The sequence below is a fragment of the Chaetura pelagica genome, unplaced genomic scaffold, assembly GCF_000747805.2.
Source record: "Chaetura pelagica isolate M959 unplaced genomic scaffold, ChaPel_1.0 scaffold117, whole genome shotgun sequence".
In the NCBI taxonomy this organism is placed as follows: Eukaryota; Metazoa; Chordata; class Aves; order Apodiformes; family Apodidae; genus Chaetura; species Chaetura pelagica.
In genome coordinates this window covers 6770547-6787821 of record NW_009954185.1, presented here as the reverse complement: position 1 = coordinate 6787821, position 17275 = coordinate 6770547, and the positions used below count along the sequence as shown (strand labels likewise).

General features: G+C 40.3%; 1 protein-coding gene across 3 annotated transcripts in view; it reads left to right on the top strand.

The window, feature by feature from the left end:
* Positions 1 to 15902, top strand: part of WNT7B (wingless-type MMTV integration site family, member 7B) — a 100945-nt gene extending 85043 nt beyond the window's left edge. For all 3 annotated transcript variants that reach the window (XM_010002972.1, XM_010002970.1, XM_010002973.1), the window contains exons 3-4: positions 4572 to 4843; positions 15170 to 15902. In XM_010002972.1, the coding sequence (XP_010001274.1) occupies positions 4572 to 4843; positions 15170 to 15649 (752 nt within the window). In that variant the 3' untranslated portion in view covers positions 15650 to 15902. The remainder of the gene's footprint in view (positions 1 to 4571; positions 4844 to 15169) is intronic.
* The last annotated feature ends 1373 nt before the right edge of the window (positions 15903 to 17275 follow it).

Sequence of the window (17275 nt, the reverse complement as noted above, 5' to 3'; positions counted from 1 at the left end):
AATCTGCTCCAGTGGCAAAACTCTCACTGACTTGGATTGCCCTTGGATCGAATTCAAATAGAAGAGTCTGTACCATTTTTCTTGTGAATTGCTAATGAGTGTGTTGAATAAAATACTAAATTACAAAGGAACTAAACTTGTCTGTAAAAGTCTTCACCCAACCCCACTTAGGGTGCTGTTGTCTGAGTTTTGGTTTACTCATCGAGATGTATCTATTGTCTTTTGCCCATAAACAATGACTCAATGTGTCCTCTGCTTTCACTTGCAAAAGATGACTTGTTGAAAGGGAGAGGTTTGGCAAAAAATCCCCAAACTTCTGCCATGGTGCATTTCTTCTTACCACTGACCTATATTGTATTGTGTCATATAATCAATCTGGTGTCTTGTGTAAGTACACGAGGAACATGTTTTGTTTAACAGCACCGAGTAGTATTTTTTTTTCTATCATTGTTGATCCAAGATTTAGCAAATTACTGGATAAACAGTGTCTATTCTATAGTTTAACATTTAAAGTTAAATTACAGTTGTAAGAGCTGACAGTCAGTGGCAGTCATTCATCTAGCTGCTGACAAAAGACACTTTAGAATGGCGTGCGGAATAGCCATATTTTCATCTAATTACTTAGAAAAATAGATGTATTGCTAATAACTATGAAACTATTAAATCTTTAACCCTGCACTCGCAACTGAATTATTAAGATTAGTATTTAACATACCTGATTCCCAGCTGATTGTGTTTACCTGCTGAAAATACACTGCTGAATTTGTGGAAATGAGAGTGTAGTAAACTATAGCAATTATGGAACTTGTAATAGTACCCACATCAGACAATGCTAAGTTGTGTACTCAGTTAGCAATCTAAAGCCTAGGGAGAGATGATATTGAAATTAGAAGTGAAGTATAGGCTGCTCCACAACTCCAACAACAGATAAAAGGCTCCTCTCACCACATCTGCCAGAAATCACTCATTTTGGGAAGCAATGTTTCAATATCTGTCTGTCTGAGCAGCAGCTGCCTGCATTGCTAGGCATTAGAGCATTTTAAAAATACAGCCCTCAGTTAGAATGCAAATGAACTCAATCAAATGGCAACTCAGACCAGCAGACCACAGGCCAGACTTTTCTCATAGCCTGGCAGATTGCAAGAAGTGACCTTCAGCACCTTCATCAAAGACAAAAGGCTTAATTTCAATGAGTACTGGAGATGATCTCCTATTGGAGTCATTGGGTCAGACAGTTATCAGATCAGACAGTCATCAGATCAGATAAAGTAACATTTATGTTACTAATTAAAACGTTCATTCACTGTTTTGGGAATTAAATCAGAACTGTCTTCTTTGGCACTGAAGCAGGGATTGCTAAGAGGGAAATGGATGAATCCAAAGCTAGCACCAAAAAATGTCTTTTCTACCAAAATAACATCTCAACAGAATTATTCTGGTCTACATGACAGAAAACATCAAAAAGACAAACAAGAATTCTTCTTCTGTTTTGCTGCAGAACAAGAATATTTTTGAAATCCCAGAAAATTCCATAAAATGAGATTATTGTTCTCCATTCAGGTATCACAGCAATCATTACTTAAATATTTTCAGCTGACTCACAAAGACTTGCTTAGAACTGATTGCAAGTGATGACATGCTAACAGAAAGCTTTGTGTACAGCAGACATTATTTGAACACAGAGGTTCCCCTCCCTCCTCTATCAGCATTTTCTGATAGACTTTACTGATCCTAGGACTTTAGAGAACTGCTGAGGTAAAGCTTACGCTGATATTCGAGGGAAGTTTTGGAACATCCTCTGGTTAAAAAAAACAAACCTAAAATCCAAAAACCCAAATTCTTAGCAGGACAACTTAACTTGCAAGAGGAAGTAGAATTTTCAAGACAGACCTTATTTCAGAGGCCTTCCTATGTTAGAGCTGCATTGAAGCTGATGATTAATCTCTTCAGAAAGTCAATATGGATTCCATTTAGTATTATCCTGTGACTTGAGATAATTCCATCATGGCTATGGCTCTCAAGTGGGTGAAGGAAAGATAGGTTCTTCTGCTCCTGAAGTTAATTGGTGGTACAATGGGAATGAGGAGGGGTAGCAAAAGGTAGATAAAGACAAGATGATACTTAGTTTTACAAAAACTGATTAAGAGAAGTGCCTTGTGAAAGCTCATGGACAGGTGACAGATATGGTTGGTGGTCATGCTAAACTGGTTCATCATCTGTTCGGGATACATGTGAAATACATTGAGCTTAAGCATAAAATGTAAGCAACCTCTCTCTGGTTAATCTCTGAGTAAATCTACTGACCTGCAGCTCACAGCTGCTCTCTTCACTGACAGGAATATGTTTCTGCTTGTTTATAAGCATTTCTACATGTGTTTCAAAGGTGTTTGAACTAAAAAAATCTCCTGGTTCTGATTTTCACTCTCGTTTACTCTCAGCCCGAAGAGGAAGGAAAATCTATCTATATTTATAGTTTTTATTATGTTTAATATTTCCAATCTTTCACTGTATAGATTAAGAATAGATTGTTTTGAAAGGAGATGAAGAAAGAAATTGTGCAAGTTAACAGGATACCTTTTAAAACACAGACCTTGGCTTTTACTTCAGCTGGCGGATGAAGAGAGTAGTGAATATCAATATGCGTTCTTAGAGAACACACTACTAACTAGAAAAGAGGTTCCCAAACTTTTTTTGGATGGCTATCAACCCTCAGAATTTATTGCAGACCACCAGACATCGTTATCATCAAACTTTTAATTGAAAACACTATTAAAAACAGTGTTTAATATGGCTCTGCGGATTAGCCGAGAACCCTCCACCGTAGCCTCCTGGACCACCAGTGTTCTGCAGACCACGGTTTGGGAACCACTGAACCAGACTACACACATCGTACACCCCAACAAAACACTTCTGTGTCTGAAAGCAAAGCCAGTCCTTCAATTGCACGATGTACTCAATACACTAGTCAGTTTAACCTTCTTGGTACTTGAAGAACACGGCAACCTTTTCTTTTTCTCTTACCTTAAATTGCTTTTTATTGCTTTGGAGAAACAAGTAAATGGTGCCAAAAAACAGTTTATGATTATTTTTTGTAGGATCCTCTCATATCTGGCAGTGGTTTAACCTTTCAGGAAGCCATCCATGAAAATGAGAAATGTAAAATGTAAAAACCCCTCACACCATGCACTGGTCATTCCAGAGAGTTATGATATCTGTGAATCCTAAAATAAAAAAATTATAAACAGCTTCCAAGCTTTGGGGGATTTTTTCTCCTTTGGAAAATGTGTTCTTTTTGTCCTTCAGAAATCCATAAATGATGTGAAAGCTCTGTGTGTGGTCATTAAAGCTTTTCAGCAACTTTCTGCAAATTCTTTACAGTTATTCTTTGGCTGCAGTATTAAAAGACTGTCTGTTTATCAGCAGATAAACAGATAGAGGAAAACGATCATAGCACTGAGAAAGGAACTTCTAGGGAAATGTTATAAATATGAACAGCAAAACAGCAATGACCATAATGCAGCTCTGCATTAAGTCACTGACAGGGCCTGGTCTCACATGAGAGGAATGGGCTGTAGCACCCCTCTTCATTGTTCTGCCTCTACAACTCCTTGCTTAGGTGCATCTCACAGGCAACAGCCAACTTGCTTCTAGGAGAGAAAGTGGGTATATTTGCCTCTTCTAGTATACTCAGTATCTATGGCTCTAACTTGGAATTGGGAATGAGGAACCTTGGTAACTAGTGGCATCACAGTAAAAAAAAACCCAACAACAACAACAAATAACTAAAGGACTTTTTTTTTTTCTACACAAGTCTGTTCTCCCATGGCAGTATCTCACTTGTTTTGGAGAAGAAATCATGTTGCCACAGCACTTCCATACCCCCTCTATGTTCAACAACCAAAATAATGTGGAGTTTTGAGGCAGAGTAGGGGTGGAAAGTGGTCATTCCAGTAAAACTGTTATGCAAGAGAATTCACCAAGCAAAAGGGAGAGCCTCTAATTTACCTTGAAAGAAGACAAACCCTACCTAGCTCTTGTCTTCACAGGCCTCTCTTGCAATGCTTTACACTCAGGATCACTAATGGGTGCTACCAGCAAATTTATAAATGTGGATTAATAGTATTCCCCATTTCTGTCCTAGCCCTCACACATCTGAAAGGGTTTGGTGTTCCTTATCTTGTTGGAACACTTTTCTTTTTCCATGCAGTGCCAGTGGTTAGAACTATTGTTTTCCAGTGAGCATTGCTGCCAGTGACTCGCCCATGATTCATCTGAAATAGATAAAAGTTCAGCTTGCAGACCTGACTAGGCAATGTAAAAACAAATTGTGTTGCCTCACCTCACCACTGTCCAGGCTCAAACTGCCCTCTGGTGAAGGGGGTTAGATGGGACTATCATTATGATTGGTGCTTAACTGGAGTGATGAGCCCCAGTTGAGCCAAGCATTCGAAATACGTATTACAAGAAGGAATGCCCTCCTGACACCGTTGCTGTAGATAATGTGTGTACTTTCTTTAGTAAGTAAGTGCTGCTTTTCTGCCAACCCATCAGCTTTTGGCTTCTCTCCACAGGAAGCAGGGAAGCTGCATTCACCTATGCCATTACTGCTGCCGGGGTTGCACACGCTGTCACGGCCGCCTGCAGCCAGGGCAACCTCAGCAACTGTGGCTGTGACCGAGAGAAACAGGGCTACTACAACCAGGAGGAGGGCTGGAAGTGGGGAGGCTGCTCTGCGGATATCAGATACGGCATTGAGTTCTCCCGGAGGTTTGTTGATGCCCGAGAAATCAAAAAGAATGCACGGAGGCTGATGAACTTGCACAACAATGAGGCTGGAAGAAAGGTATTCCAGAAAGGATGAGGGATGGGGAAACGTATGCGCTGGAGGAAGGGGGGGAGGCTGGCTTGGTAGCAGAAGGAGTTCCCCGAGATCTTAGCCCTCTCTCTGCTGTTACCCCACACCCACATCAAGTTACCTGATGGCATCTAATGTTTACATTTTGTTGCTGTTTCTTTTTATTCAGAGCTGGCCACATGTTATAGATGCTCCTCTAAATGTTTCTGCTTCCTAAGCCTTCTTTCCAGTCCCACTGATGGTAGAGAGGCCTGTGCTGGAGCTGTTTGGCATAATGATAAAGCTTTGCTTTTCACCTCCATTACAAAAATCTAGGAAGAGATGTCGGAGCTTGTTATAGGACAGGGCTGAGTGTCTGCATTGCTGAACTCCCACAGTACTTGCAGCTATTTATTCCATCAAACCCCCAAAACAATTCTTTGACCACAGCTCTAATGAAATACACACTTCTTAGCAAATGCACAATTGTCCATTTTGCACTCGTTGGGCTATGAACAGCAGCCTAAGTGTCACTTTGGAAGGAGAAACGGTTTCATGCTTACAGCCAGGATTGAGTTGCTTGTAAAGGGGATTTTATTATGCCCATCAAAGTGTTTTCACCCAGGTAAAAAATGCTGCTTCTACCCTCCAGAGTTTTTAAGAGGCTCCAACAGACTCCTCCACATCTAGTCCCCAAAGTTACACTGCATTTTTTTTAAACAGTATGTGCTTTCAGTCCTACACCAAGAACTAGCTGCTGAGGTGGGAAGACATGGCTGAATTGGTGTTGGCAGAAGCAGTACAATTACCTCACTGCCTGTATTTTGGAGAATGCTTATTAACACCCAGTCCATGGAACAGAACCCCCTGGGGATTGCAGCTGGCTGTGCACTGAAGCTAAAGGTGGTATATGAACAGCTAGCTATCCATTGGGATGAAAGTACTATAAAAATCCAAAGTAGTAAAAGAGACCAGTTATGGGGCATAACCTGAAGTGTACAGGGAGGATCAATACTTGATTAATGCTTGATACTGAGGTCTCCAAATGAGAGGAAGGCAGCTGGCTGAAGAGCCAGGCAGAAAGGCAACCCTAAGAGAGGTACATCCTTTTTCACTACAACTTGCTGCCACAAGCTTGGAAGACCAGCATCTTGGAAGACCAGCTCCAGCTCTGATCAATTCTCTTAGACTGGGCATTTCACCTTGTGTTTGGATGCAAAATTAGCTGGAAGCCACATGTTAAACTTGCAAGGGAGTGTTTGTTACTGCTACATGCATTATCATCCCTGCTTAAGCTGGCAACCCTCTGTGGTGGACCCCTATGGAGATGCTGATGCACATCATGTTACAGTCTAGATGTGAAAGATGGACAAAAGAGCAGAAGTGGATGCATAGACCAAGAATAGTGAAGACCCAAGGACAGAAGGTGGCTCAGTATCTGAGCCAGCCAGTCATCCCAGGTTCCCCAGTTCTAAATACAGTCCAGTAAGCACTAGACCACAATGCTGATTCTTATTAATAAAATTATATTTTTATCCTTCATCAGAATTTCATAAGCAGGGGGGCATAAGCAAACCAAATAAGTGTATGTTTTTACAGATATTTCTGGTAGCAGAATTCATGCAAATACATTTTATTTAGCATTCCTGAAAGCTTAATTTTTTGCAAATGTTCTTGCAAAAATGAATGATAGCAGTCCCTTTACTGTTTATGAGACAGGAATAAAAAGCCTTGTAAATGCTGACAACATAGGGATTTTTTTTTTTCCAAATACACTTATGTCTGTGCAGCTGCTGAAGCACAATGGTGAACCTCAACATTCTTCTTTTCCCCTACAAAAGTTTCACAACACAACTGTGAAAAGCTTGTACCCCTTAGAGTAAGAGTCTGTCAATACCATCCTGCTGATCTGCATACCTTTACATTTGAAAATGGTTTGGAGCCAAGCTTCTGGTTCATGACTACTATTATTAAGGACCAAATAAGGATATTTTTCTCTTGTTTTGAACAGGCATAGAAGGTAAGAAGGAAACCACAGACAACTCACTGGATTTTTTTAACTGCTGTTCCTTCAGAAGTTCTCAAATAATCTTTAAAACCTTAGGGTGGGAATGCTAAGACAGTAAAGGAGCAAGATGCTTTTGTAGCTGCCTACAGCGATTCTGCCAACCATTAAAGAATTTCTTAGTTACACTTCAATCTTATAAAAATTAGTATATGGAAAAAAACCCCATCAACTTGATTATTTAAACATTGGTCTGTTTCCCAATGTCTTATATTTCACAGCACTTTCACTATTTAACCCCCCCCCCCCAATGTTTACATCTATAATGGCAAGGCTCACAGTTCTCATTCACCCAAAACTCAGCTCATATCAAACTGGATTTTGAGTTAGGTAAGAACAACATTTTTTTAGGCAATCTGCTATCTTCATTTCAGTCTTCTCTTTAAATCCCAGAGCCTCCTAATACAGAAACATGAGGAAAAAATACTGCAAAGAGCTCCCAACCCCACCTACAGATATTTCCAACTTGATCTGAAGTCAGTGGAAGGCCCCTGATGACCTCACTAGACCTCTAAGAGATGCCCAGATGATCATTGCTAGGATCAGGATCATTATCCAAGACTCTGACCAGAAGTTTTGTCCACAGAGTAACTATGTGAATGCTCTCTTCTACCATTGCATGGCAATGTTCATGTCCTGAGGCAGGAATTTGCCCATCCTCCCACAGCACTTGTCCCAGATGTGTGGAGTATTTAGCAGTGACTATAATGTTTTCCTCTCATTGGGATGTTCTCAAAAGCTGGCCTGCTGGCATTACACTGTTGTTAAAAATAGAGCCCTGAGGAATTTGTCTTTGAAGAAAAAACAGCATGGTCTATAAATAATTGCACAAACTTTGCAAAGAGATGAGATGAGGGGAAATAGTCCTGGGGACTCTTTCACTTGAGTCTGGGACTGAAGTGCTCAGCATAACACTATGATGAAGTTCCTCCTTGAAAAAAAATAATTTCTGATGACTTTGGGAAGGATGAAGCCCCTAATTGTCTTGCACTGCGTCTCCTAATTGCTCTGCATCACATTTCTAAGAATTGTTTCAGCTAACAGCAAATCTGTAAAGTTTCTAATAAGCTTGTAATGAATAGCATGAGTGACAAAATAATAAACTTGCCATTAGTGCCATTTGGAAGAAATAAAAGCTTAGTGATTCCCACTGATGGAAGACTTACGTTTTGTGGCAAAATGGCGCTGTGCTGTGTAAGAGAGTGAAGTAGCTCATTTCACTGTCATTTTTTAAATGGCCACTCTGATTCAGGATGGAGAGTACTAGTGTGGTAAATGAAAACAAACCCCCAAAGGAAGACTAGTGTTAAGTCTTACGCAAATGTTACTGCAAGAGTGCCTTGTTGCAAATCCAAATGATTACAGAGATCTGTGGGCAAAAGTTTGATAGCATAGTGAAAAATTAAATACCAACAAAACCAAGTAAGCTTTGATGCTATTTTATGAGACAGCTTTCTACCATGTATTTTTAGAAATAAGAATCTTTATTCTGGGATAAATGAACTTAGAAAGAATAACATCTGGGAATGCCTGCCATTAATCTTAACTTTTTGTTGAAAGCTTCAAAACAATGACTGGCTCTCATGGGGAATCTCGATTATAAAAATGGGTTTTCCTATTTGTTTGTTTTTAAGGGGGGAGTGAAAAGAACAAGCTGACAAATTGGTAGCAGATCACAGCTTTTCCCAAGAAGAAGAGAAGACACTTTATCAATCAATTAGGCTCTTAGGATAGACAATGACTGTGGTTATGTGGAGAAAAAGCCAGCCTATTTCTTTCCCTTCCAGAAACACACCCATCACACTTGCTGCCAGAAACTCGGTCTGGTACCATCCCAATATGTATCCCTTTGTAATGCTGATGGTCTTTTCTTGTTGGTTTTTGGGGATGCCTAGAAGATGACAACATCTTGTTTTACATTTGAAACAATAAGAGAGTGGGGATGAAAAAAAACAACAAATCAGACTCTCTTCAGGAGAGATTATTCAGTTACTTGGGACAACATTTCCATCTAAGCCATGGCTCGTTCTCACAGTTCCTGGCGCCACGGGACTGTGGTACTGGGAAGGGTTTTTTGCTGACACGCTTTGGCAGTAGGACAGCTAATAAGGCTATTTGTTCATCATAAGTTATTATATATATATACACACACACAAAAACCATATATATGTGTGTACATGATTACAGATATTTATAAACATATGTGTTGTCTGTGCCTAAAATATGTAAGATAGCTTTAGCTCACTTCACCCCACATGAAACATTTAAATTAATAAGCTCACTTCTGTAAAGTGCTCAATATTCCCTAATTTGTGGAGAACTGCCCTCATTGTCTCCTAATAGGACACAAAAATTAGAAACAATCCCTAGGAAAAAGACTCTGGATTAAATTCTCCAAAGTTGCAGTAGAGGCTGAATCCCAGTTTCAAAAGTGAAAGCCAAGTAATTTTATGCTCCTATAAGCCTAGAATATTTTTCAAAATGTGACTTTGTTTCCTAAGTCATTCCAACGATTTAAAGAATGTGAGTTTCCAGGTTTTACAGCCCTGAGCCCATCATTTGCTGAAAGTTCCTTTCTCTAAGAGAGCAAAACTGTTTCACTGCACACTCCTTGCAAGAACAGTCGTGAAATAAAAGGTTTTGATAGTGGTGCTTGATGGCATATTTTTCACGTTCCCTCTTAAATTGATTCACAGACAGATAGAAATCCAACTTCAAAAAGTTTGGTGTTACAGCTTGGGTGGGTTGGATGGATAACTAGTGCTTATCCATATGTCCTGAATATGCAAGCTTTGGCTCAAAATCTCATGAGGATAGTTCTCCTGCTTCCAGTTGGGCTGGATTTACTAGGCTATTTTTTTTTTTTTCCAGAAACACACCCTTAACATTGACTGCCAGAAGCTACATCTGGTACTATCCTGTTTTTTGAACATTTTGCTTTAAAATTAGTGGGGGGAAATAGCCAAATATTTTAGGACTTGCTAAATAGGTTTATTCTTGAAATGTGCATGCCCATGCATGCCATGAAATGCATGCAAGACAGATGTCATCCATCCAGTAAAATATTACTGCATGCATCCTCCCCCTCCCCCCCAAGCTGACATCTATATTGCTTGACAGAATAGAAACAGTAATTAATTATTTTTATGTCCTTAAAATGATATTTAAAATTTTACGTTCAAGCTTGATGGCAAATTCCATAGAAAAGAGTGAAATACTGCAGTTGCACCCAGTGTGGGGATGATGTCAAGAGTGCTTCTCAAGATTTTTGCTGTTTCCAATATTTCACTGTAAAAATAAATTTTAGGAAGTTTTAACCAACTGTGGCAGGTTTTTGCTAAGACTTTCTACTGGAAGGCAGGGAAGAGACACAGATGGGTGAGGCTCTATACCCCCCCCTCATTGCAGTAAGGAGTTTCATGTGATGGGCAGCAGGCCTCACAATGCCAGCCTTATTTTCCTGCTAGCCAAGAGAAGAACTTAGGTACTAAGATAGCAATGGACCTTCCTCAGGTTTTTAAGGCATTCAGTGGGGATACTATGGGAGTAGGTGTCTTGCCTAGGGAGGCAGGTAAAGGGTAGGAAGAGGTGAATTGATTCCTCTCTGTACGTCAGAGGGTCCCCAGCCTTGCTGAGCTGTGGCCAGTGCCAGGGAAAGCCATCTTCTGCTGTAGCTGGATGCTCCTCACCACAAAGCAGAGGATCCCATTGAACTAAACAAGAAAAATAGCGATGTGACAAGAGAAGGAGTATGCACAGTAGTTCATGTCCTCATCTCCTGTTACAAAGAGTGTAAGTACTGTTTTGGTGCTCAATGGAGCCTCCTCAGAGAGGAGCAGGGAGAAAAATATGCAACTGAAGCACCTGTATTCCCCTCTGCTGGCTTCACATCTTCTGTTCTCAGGGCTGGGCACAATCCCAGGAAATGTGGCTTGAACTGCTCAATTTTGGGCTCTGTTATCTGCTATTGAAGAAGAATATTTTCAGGACATTTGTATTAGAGGAGCAGCATTACCCTCCTACTAATATTAGTTATACCCCTGGCTATCTGAGTTAAAAAAAACAACAAACCCAAGTTAATTTCCCAGATGGGTCCATGAGATCAGCATTTTACCATCAGCTCTTGTGGCTGTAGCCACTCAAGCATCAAAGACGTGGTGACACGAGGCAACCAGTATCCATCTCTTTTGGTACTGGCATTACCCAAACCAAAATTTGATCACTTGCATATTTGATGGGGGAAGACTCCTAAAGTCTTCTATTTCTTTTTGATACTGCAGTCAAAAAGTAATATGGATTTTGTTACATTTAACATCTGGTCCAAAAATGTGCATTTCCACTAAGGAAAACACAAACCAGAAAAGGCAGGCCAAAGCAAACACACACAAAATGTTACTGTTGTTTTTACATATTTTATCCAGATAGGATTTTTCATGTGTACAGAAACTGTATCTGATGTGCTGCAGTTGGGCCTAGATATGGAACTTGAAAAAATGAATTTCTTTTCACACGTATCATTTCGTTTTACTTTAGCCTCTGCAAGTCCTTTTCTACTTAACTGGCAGCGGACAACTCTCAGGTTGCATTTTCAGTGTATGATTTATATAGGTATAAAAATATGTGGGATAAGAAAGCTTTAACATTGTATTTCACATTTCATTTAACAAAGTAGCAGTAGTCAGAGAATTTTACTTGGCAAGATGATACTGGGGTGAGAATGGGCCTGTATGTGGAAAAGGGAATGAAGGAATGTTCCTACGATTAGTCTGAGGCAGCACAGTCCAGCGATGGGAATTTGCTCTGGGAGGTAGATCTTGCTGTAAACCATTCAAGATTAGATACGAGGCACTGACATATGACAAATGAAACTGCTGAGAGCGTGGGTCATACGAGCTAATGATTTTCAATCTTGGATCAGGCACCTAGCTTAGCGTAGGGTGTTAGACTTGAGTAAGTACCTTTAAGACTCAGGGTCAAGGCTTTGATGGGAATTTTGCTGAGGAAGACTGAGGTGAAGGGACACTCAGGAAGAAAAAGGTTAGTCGCTCTTCATTCACAGCTTTGAGTGAACAGGGCCAAATCCTGCTGCCTTTGCCAGGTCCAGTGGCACCTTGATGGCAAATGGGAAGCTGCATGCCAGGCAGACAGACATACCTCTGGGAAAGCTGGAGCATGCTGGCTTCTCAGCAAAGAGGAATGCTCTGCAGCATCTGGGTGGAGAGAGGGAAAAAATAATCTTGCTTAGAATCTGCTTAGTTTGGGCCTTGTATTCCCTGACCTTCAAGATTTTGGGCACAATTCTATACCCACAGCTGACTGTGGGCACACAAATTATAGCATTCAGGAATTTAACTACCTGATGATTGGGCCTGCACTCAGTGTTGTAACCCCAAGCATTCCACATTCATGAGAGAAGCCTCCAAAAAAATAAAAAAAACCTGCAAGATTGGCTTCACGATCATGAATTAATACTTTTTGAAACCTCTCCATTTTTGAGCCTGTGTGGCTTGCATTTGCAAGTTCTTCCACCATCATAAACAGTGGGAACCTTTGAAATACAGCAAAATGTAAAGCAAAATGACTCATGAAACTGGGTCTTCCGAAAGACAAAAAAAAAATAATAATAAAAAAAATCAAGACTTAAGATAAAGTTGCTGAAGATTGCATTACAGGGGTGCCAGGCAGTGTAGTACATAAATGATAACACCTCAACCATACACACAGGCAAACATATATACACACACACATACATTTATGAGTATACATTTGTAAGGCTATCATCTAGGACATCAGAATGAGTGATATCTTTGCCTTTTGGGAGCAATGAAATTTCCTGTTGTAGCAGGGAAGCACATCAGTGACAGAGATGGAAGCTTTCTGGAACAGTGTCCAGGGTGTTGAGCCCCCACAAGCATAAGGAGCCTCAACAAGATTCACCTCCTCCCACTCTGAGCAGGTTACTGACTTCACCTTTTCAACAACAACAAAAAGACATCACAAAAACATGCAGAACCTGACAAAATCCATACTAAACAACAAGTCCACTCTTCACCAAGATTTACTACTTAGGGAGAAGAGGAGCAAATCATCCCCTTGGTAATGGTTTCCTGGAAGTCCTTAGATCCTATGGTGCTTTGGGGTGAAGGTGTAGGCAAGGTTGCCTCCATCCTCCTTTTGTCATGCCTTTTGCTGCAGTGTTTGTGGCTGCAACTGCACATTGATCAGTGGCTGAAAGAGAGAGCTGTAGAAACAGGCTAGTAAAAAAAATAATTCAGCAATATCAAGCAAAATATAAGCATTTTATATGTCTATACACATGTAAACATACGTGTGTGTATATATATATGCATGCACACCTAAATGTTAATATTTTAACTCAGATTTGTGGAACAGGATTGAAGTCTTGCTTGGGAGCCTTTGAAAAAAAAAGCTCCTTCTGCACAGGCATGAAGTAGAGAATCCTGAAAGACCCTGGAGCATTTCATAAGGCATCCCTCTACTCACTGCTACTGAAGTGCAGCCACCATAGCAGAAGGCATCAAGTTTTGCAGCTTCTTGTTTTTCTGTAGTGAGGATAGGAAAATGAAACAGTTTGCTGGACAGTAGTGACCTTTCCACTGTCCACAAAAAGCTGCTCATCCCGGCCTTGCTGATTTTGTTGTTAGAGTACTTGTAGCTATAGTAGCTTCTTCACTAATCCAGTAAACCTTCCTGGAAATCCCCTTTTCTGCCTCCAAACCTTGACATATGAAAAGCCAGTGGTTCCAGAAAGTCTAAGGTATTTTTGAATAGGATGCTCAGCTGTCGTGTACTTCCTACCGTATGTTGGCAAGGGAGAATCAAAACAAAATATTCTCTTTAATATTGAAACCCCAGAAATTTGGAAAAAAACAAAACATACAATTTAAGTGAAACTCAAACAACCCAGGAGGGTGCCCTCTATTTGCAGGGATAACCAGAACTGCACAGCTCTTATTTTAGGGCCAGTTTCTTAAGCAGTAAGCGTTTTTTACTTCCCTTCTACCTCATTATGCCATTGTACTCAGATTTCGGCCCTTTTATCCTTTGCCCATTTCAGTCATGTTCTGGGATCTGCAATGAAACCACTACAGAAGATGATCCGCAGGATCAGTAATGCTTGAAGACAAGCTCAGGAGCTCATATTTCTTTGTTAGGATCACACCGCGAAGGGAAAAGATCAGTTTGCTGTGTTCTTAGGCCCTGATTTTCATAAGCTAATGGTGACTGTGGGTGTAACTGTGGTCAGGCTTAAGTGGTAGAGCGAGGGCAGAAAAACAGAGGCACTTTCGTGAGACCGGTTTCCCCTCTGCCGCACGCATGGAGAGGGTGGGCATCTGCTTCCCCCTGGGCATACACCCGTGCCTGGTGACAGAGGGACGTGCTGTCCACGGCACAGTTTAGCTGTAGTGCAGGTGGAAGGTTGGGAGCCAAGCGTGAGCCTGAGTGCCCTTCGGTTTGTTTCCCTTTTAGGGACCACCTGATGCTGGATTAACCTCCTCCAGGTTACCTTTCACAGCAATAATAAATACTCCCACTTCTCTTTGGCTCACAACTTAGCAAGACCTTCAGTGGATTTTATTTTGTCTAAAGTGGGGCAGTGGTTGCCCTGGTGCAAAAACATACTTGTGGCTGAACCTTTGCCTGATATTTGGGCTAGATACTGCAAGGAGTGCTGCTTTGAAAGGAGGTGGTGTGCTCTGTAGAATAGTTACTAGGTATGCAGGTATTACCACTGCCAATATAGGCAAAACTTTTAATTATGCAGTTAACGTGGAAGCCTGTTCAGCCACATAGTATATATTGTTCTGACATTAAAGCTGGTTAAAATTTTTTAAACATTCTTGAAGCAATGAATATTAAATATTCTTAATCTTAAAACACTTTTTTTTCCTCTGCTTTCAAAATGAAAACAGTTTGAAAAAGATTTTTTAAGTCACTGGAGTCCCATTAATTACTTTGGCTCCAAAGACATGTCTTCTGAAATTTAATTTAATTTTCCCCAATGTTTAGATACAGAATGCATTTTTTTTCCAATAAAATGACACAACGCTGTGTTTCTGACCAACTGCCATATAAAACAAAATGTGTTACAAGCATTATTCTGGGAGGGGAGAAGATTTATGAGCATGCATGTAAAAAATTTCAACCAGCAGTAATGAATATTCCTATGAACTACACACACTGAGATTTAGGCAAGCTTGCATTAGCATTTTCCTGCAGTAACCATACGCAAATATCTGCACATATAGGTTCTCGAAGAGAGGATGAAATTGGAGTGCAAGTGCCATGGAGTTTCAGGTTCCTGCACAACCAAGACCTGCTGGACCACACTTCCTAAATTCAGAGAGATTGGATATATTTTGAAAGAGAAATACAACGCTGCAGTGCAGGTGGAGGTGGTACGAGCCAGTAGACTAAGACAGCCAACCTTCCTGAAGATCAAGCAGATTAAGAGTTACCAGAAACCCATGGAAACAGATTTAGTGTATATCGAAAAGTCACCCAACTACTGTGAGGAAGATGCTTCCACGGGAAGCGTCGGCACCCAGGGACGCCTCTGCAACCGCACCTCTCCCAACGCGGACGGGTGCGACATGATGTGCTGCGGCAGAGGGTACAACACACACCAGTACACCAAGGTGTGGCAATGTAATTGCAAATTCCACTGGTGCTGCTTTGTGAAGTGCAACACGTGTAGTGAGCGGACAGAGGTGTTCACCTGCAAATAACAGCATCACGTGCAAATGAACAGAACAAATCACCACGAGTGAAGAAAGTGGAGTACAACAAACGACGACAGCATCATTTTGCACATCTAATCTTCTTTGGGAAAAAACCAACAAACACAACAAATCCTGACCAATGCCACAACAACCAATCCCTCCCCACTACTTACACTTCTAAGGATGGTGCATTTTGGCTGGCTGGCTGTTGTAACTGCTTTGGAAACAAGGGCAACAGGATTAAGGTGATGTTGACAACCACATGGTACTTTCTCTCTCTCTCTTTTTTTTTTTTTTTTCCTAAAACTACAATCTGGGTGTTGTAGAGTCCTCCTAGTAAGTGTTTTAAGTTATACATATCACAGAATCTGATTGCATTGCAGCTCCCATGAAATTAAAAAAAAAAAAAAAAAGACACTTTCTCACATTTTACAACAACTAAACCACCGAGATGTGTGCAAATAAAGACTTTTTTTTTTTTTAAGGATATGAAATCTTCACTGACTAGAACACAGCAGTCTTGCTGCAAAAACCTACATTTCCAAGAAAGCAGGTAGAGAGAAAACAACTGGTAGGAAGACAAAATCTGTCGCGGAAATACTCCACTATCAGTTTGGAAAAAAAATAACATTCACAAAATTACATCAGCTGCCAGTGACACTGGAACTCTTTGAATGAACATTTAAAAGAATTATTTATGTTTTTAATAGTATCAAAAAATTCTAAGCACTAACGGGTAGCTATGTCTTAATTCTGTACTAAATGTAAACTTATTGGAACTCTGACTTTATGATTTTTGTATTTGGTTATCCCTAAGTTCTTCAATGCTACTGATCTGTTGTCACTCCACTAGTAGAGTTCAATTACTGTAGACCTTAAGCAATTACCAGAAGTGAGCAAAAAAGATCACGCAAAACTGTGGTTACAAATGCTTGATAAAGACTTTTCTCGCTTGCCTCCTGAATAAGAATGACTCCTTAGACTCAGGCTTTAGGCACAGAGGACCTGCCCTCAGCTCCTCGTAGGGAGTTTTAGGATTCAAAGACATACAAAGACATGTCGAATATCAAAGTTTTTGTTTTGCTGTCAAATGCACTGGCAGGCCCTTCCAAGCTATGCATTTTGCCTTTAACAGTTGAAAGTTAATATTACCAATAGTTTTAAATAACTTCTGCTCAGTATCAACTGAGAAATTAATAAAAACATGGTAGCTGAGCTCTAGGTTGCTTCAACCTGTGAGTTGTGGTGGCTTCATGAGCGTGAGAAAGCTAAAATTTGGATTGGTCTGCTTTGTCATTATTCAAAAGTTAGCAATAACATACTCTCTGGTAAATAGATGAATGTTAAGAAAGAAGCTGACTTTTTACACCAGCACTCATTTATAATTCACACACTTTTACGTATGAGAGATTTTTTAAAAAATCCTCAGATAGTACTACTGTAAAATCTAGTGTTTTTAACCCCAGGAGCCAGATATGCCCACTATAACACAGCACATTTAATCACAAAAAGGTTTGCTTGTTGCAAGGGTCCTTACCTGATTTTCTGGAAACCTGGATTAAAAATTTCTTAATATCTGCCTATCTGCATTTTCAGCTTTTGTTTAATTTTGCTACTTTTATTGAAGGGCTG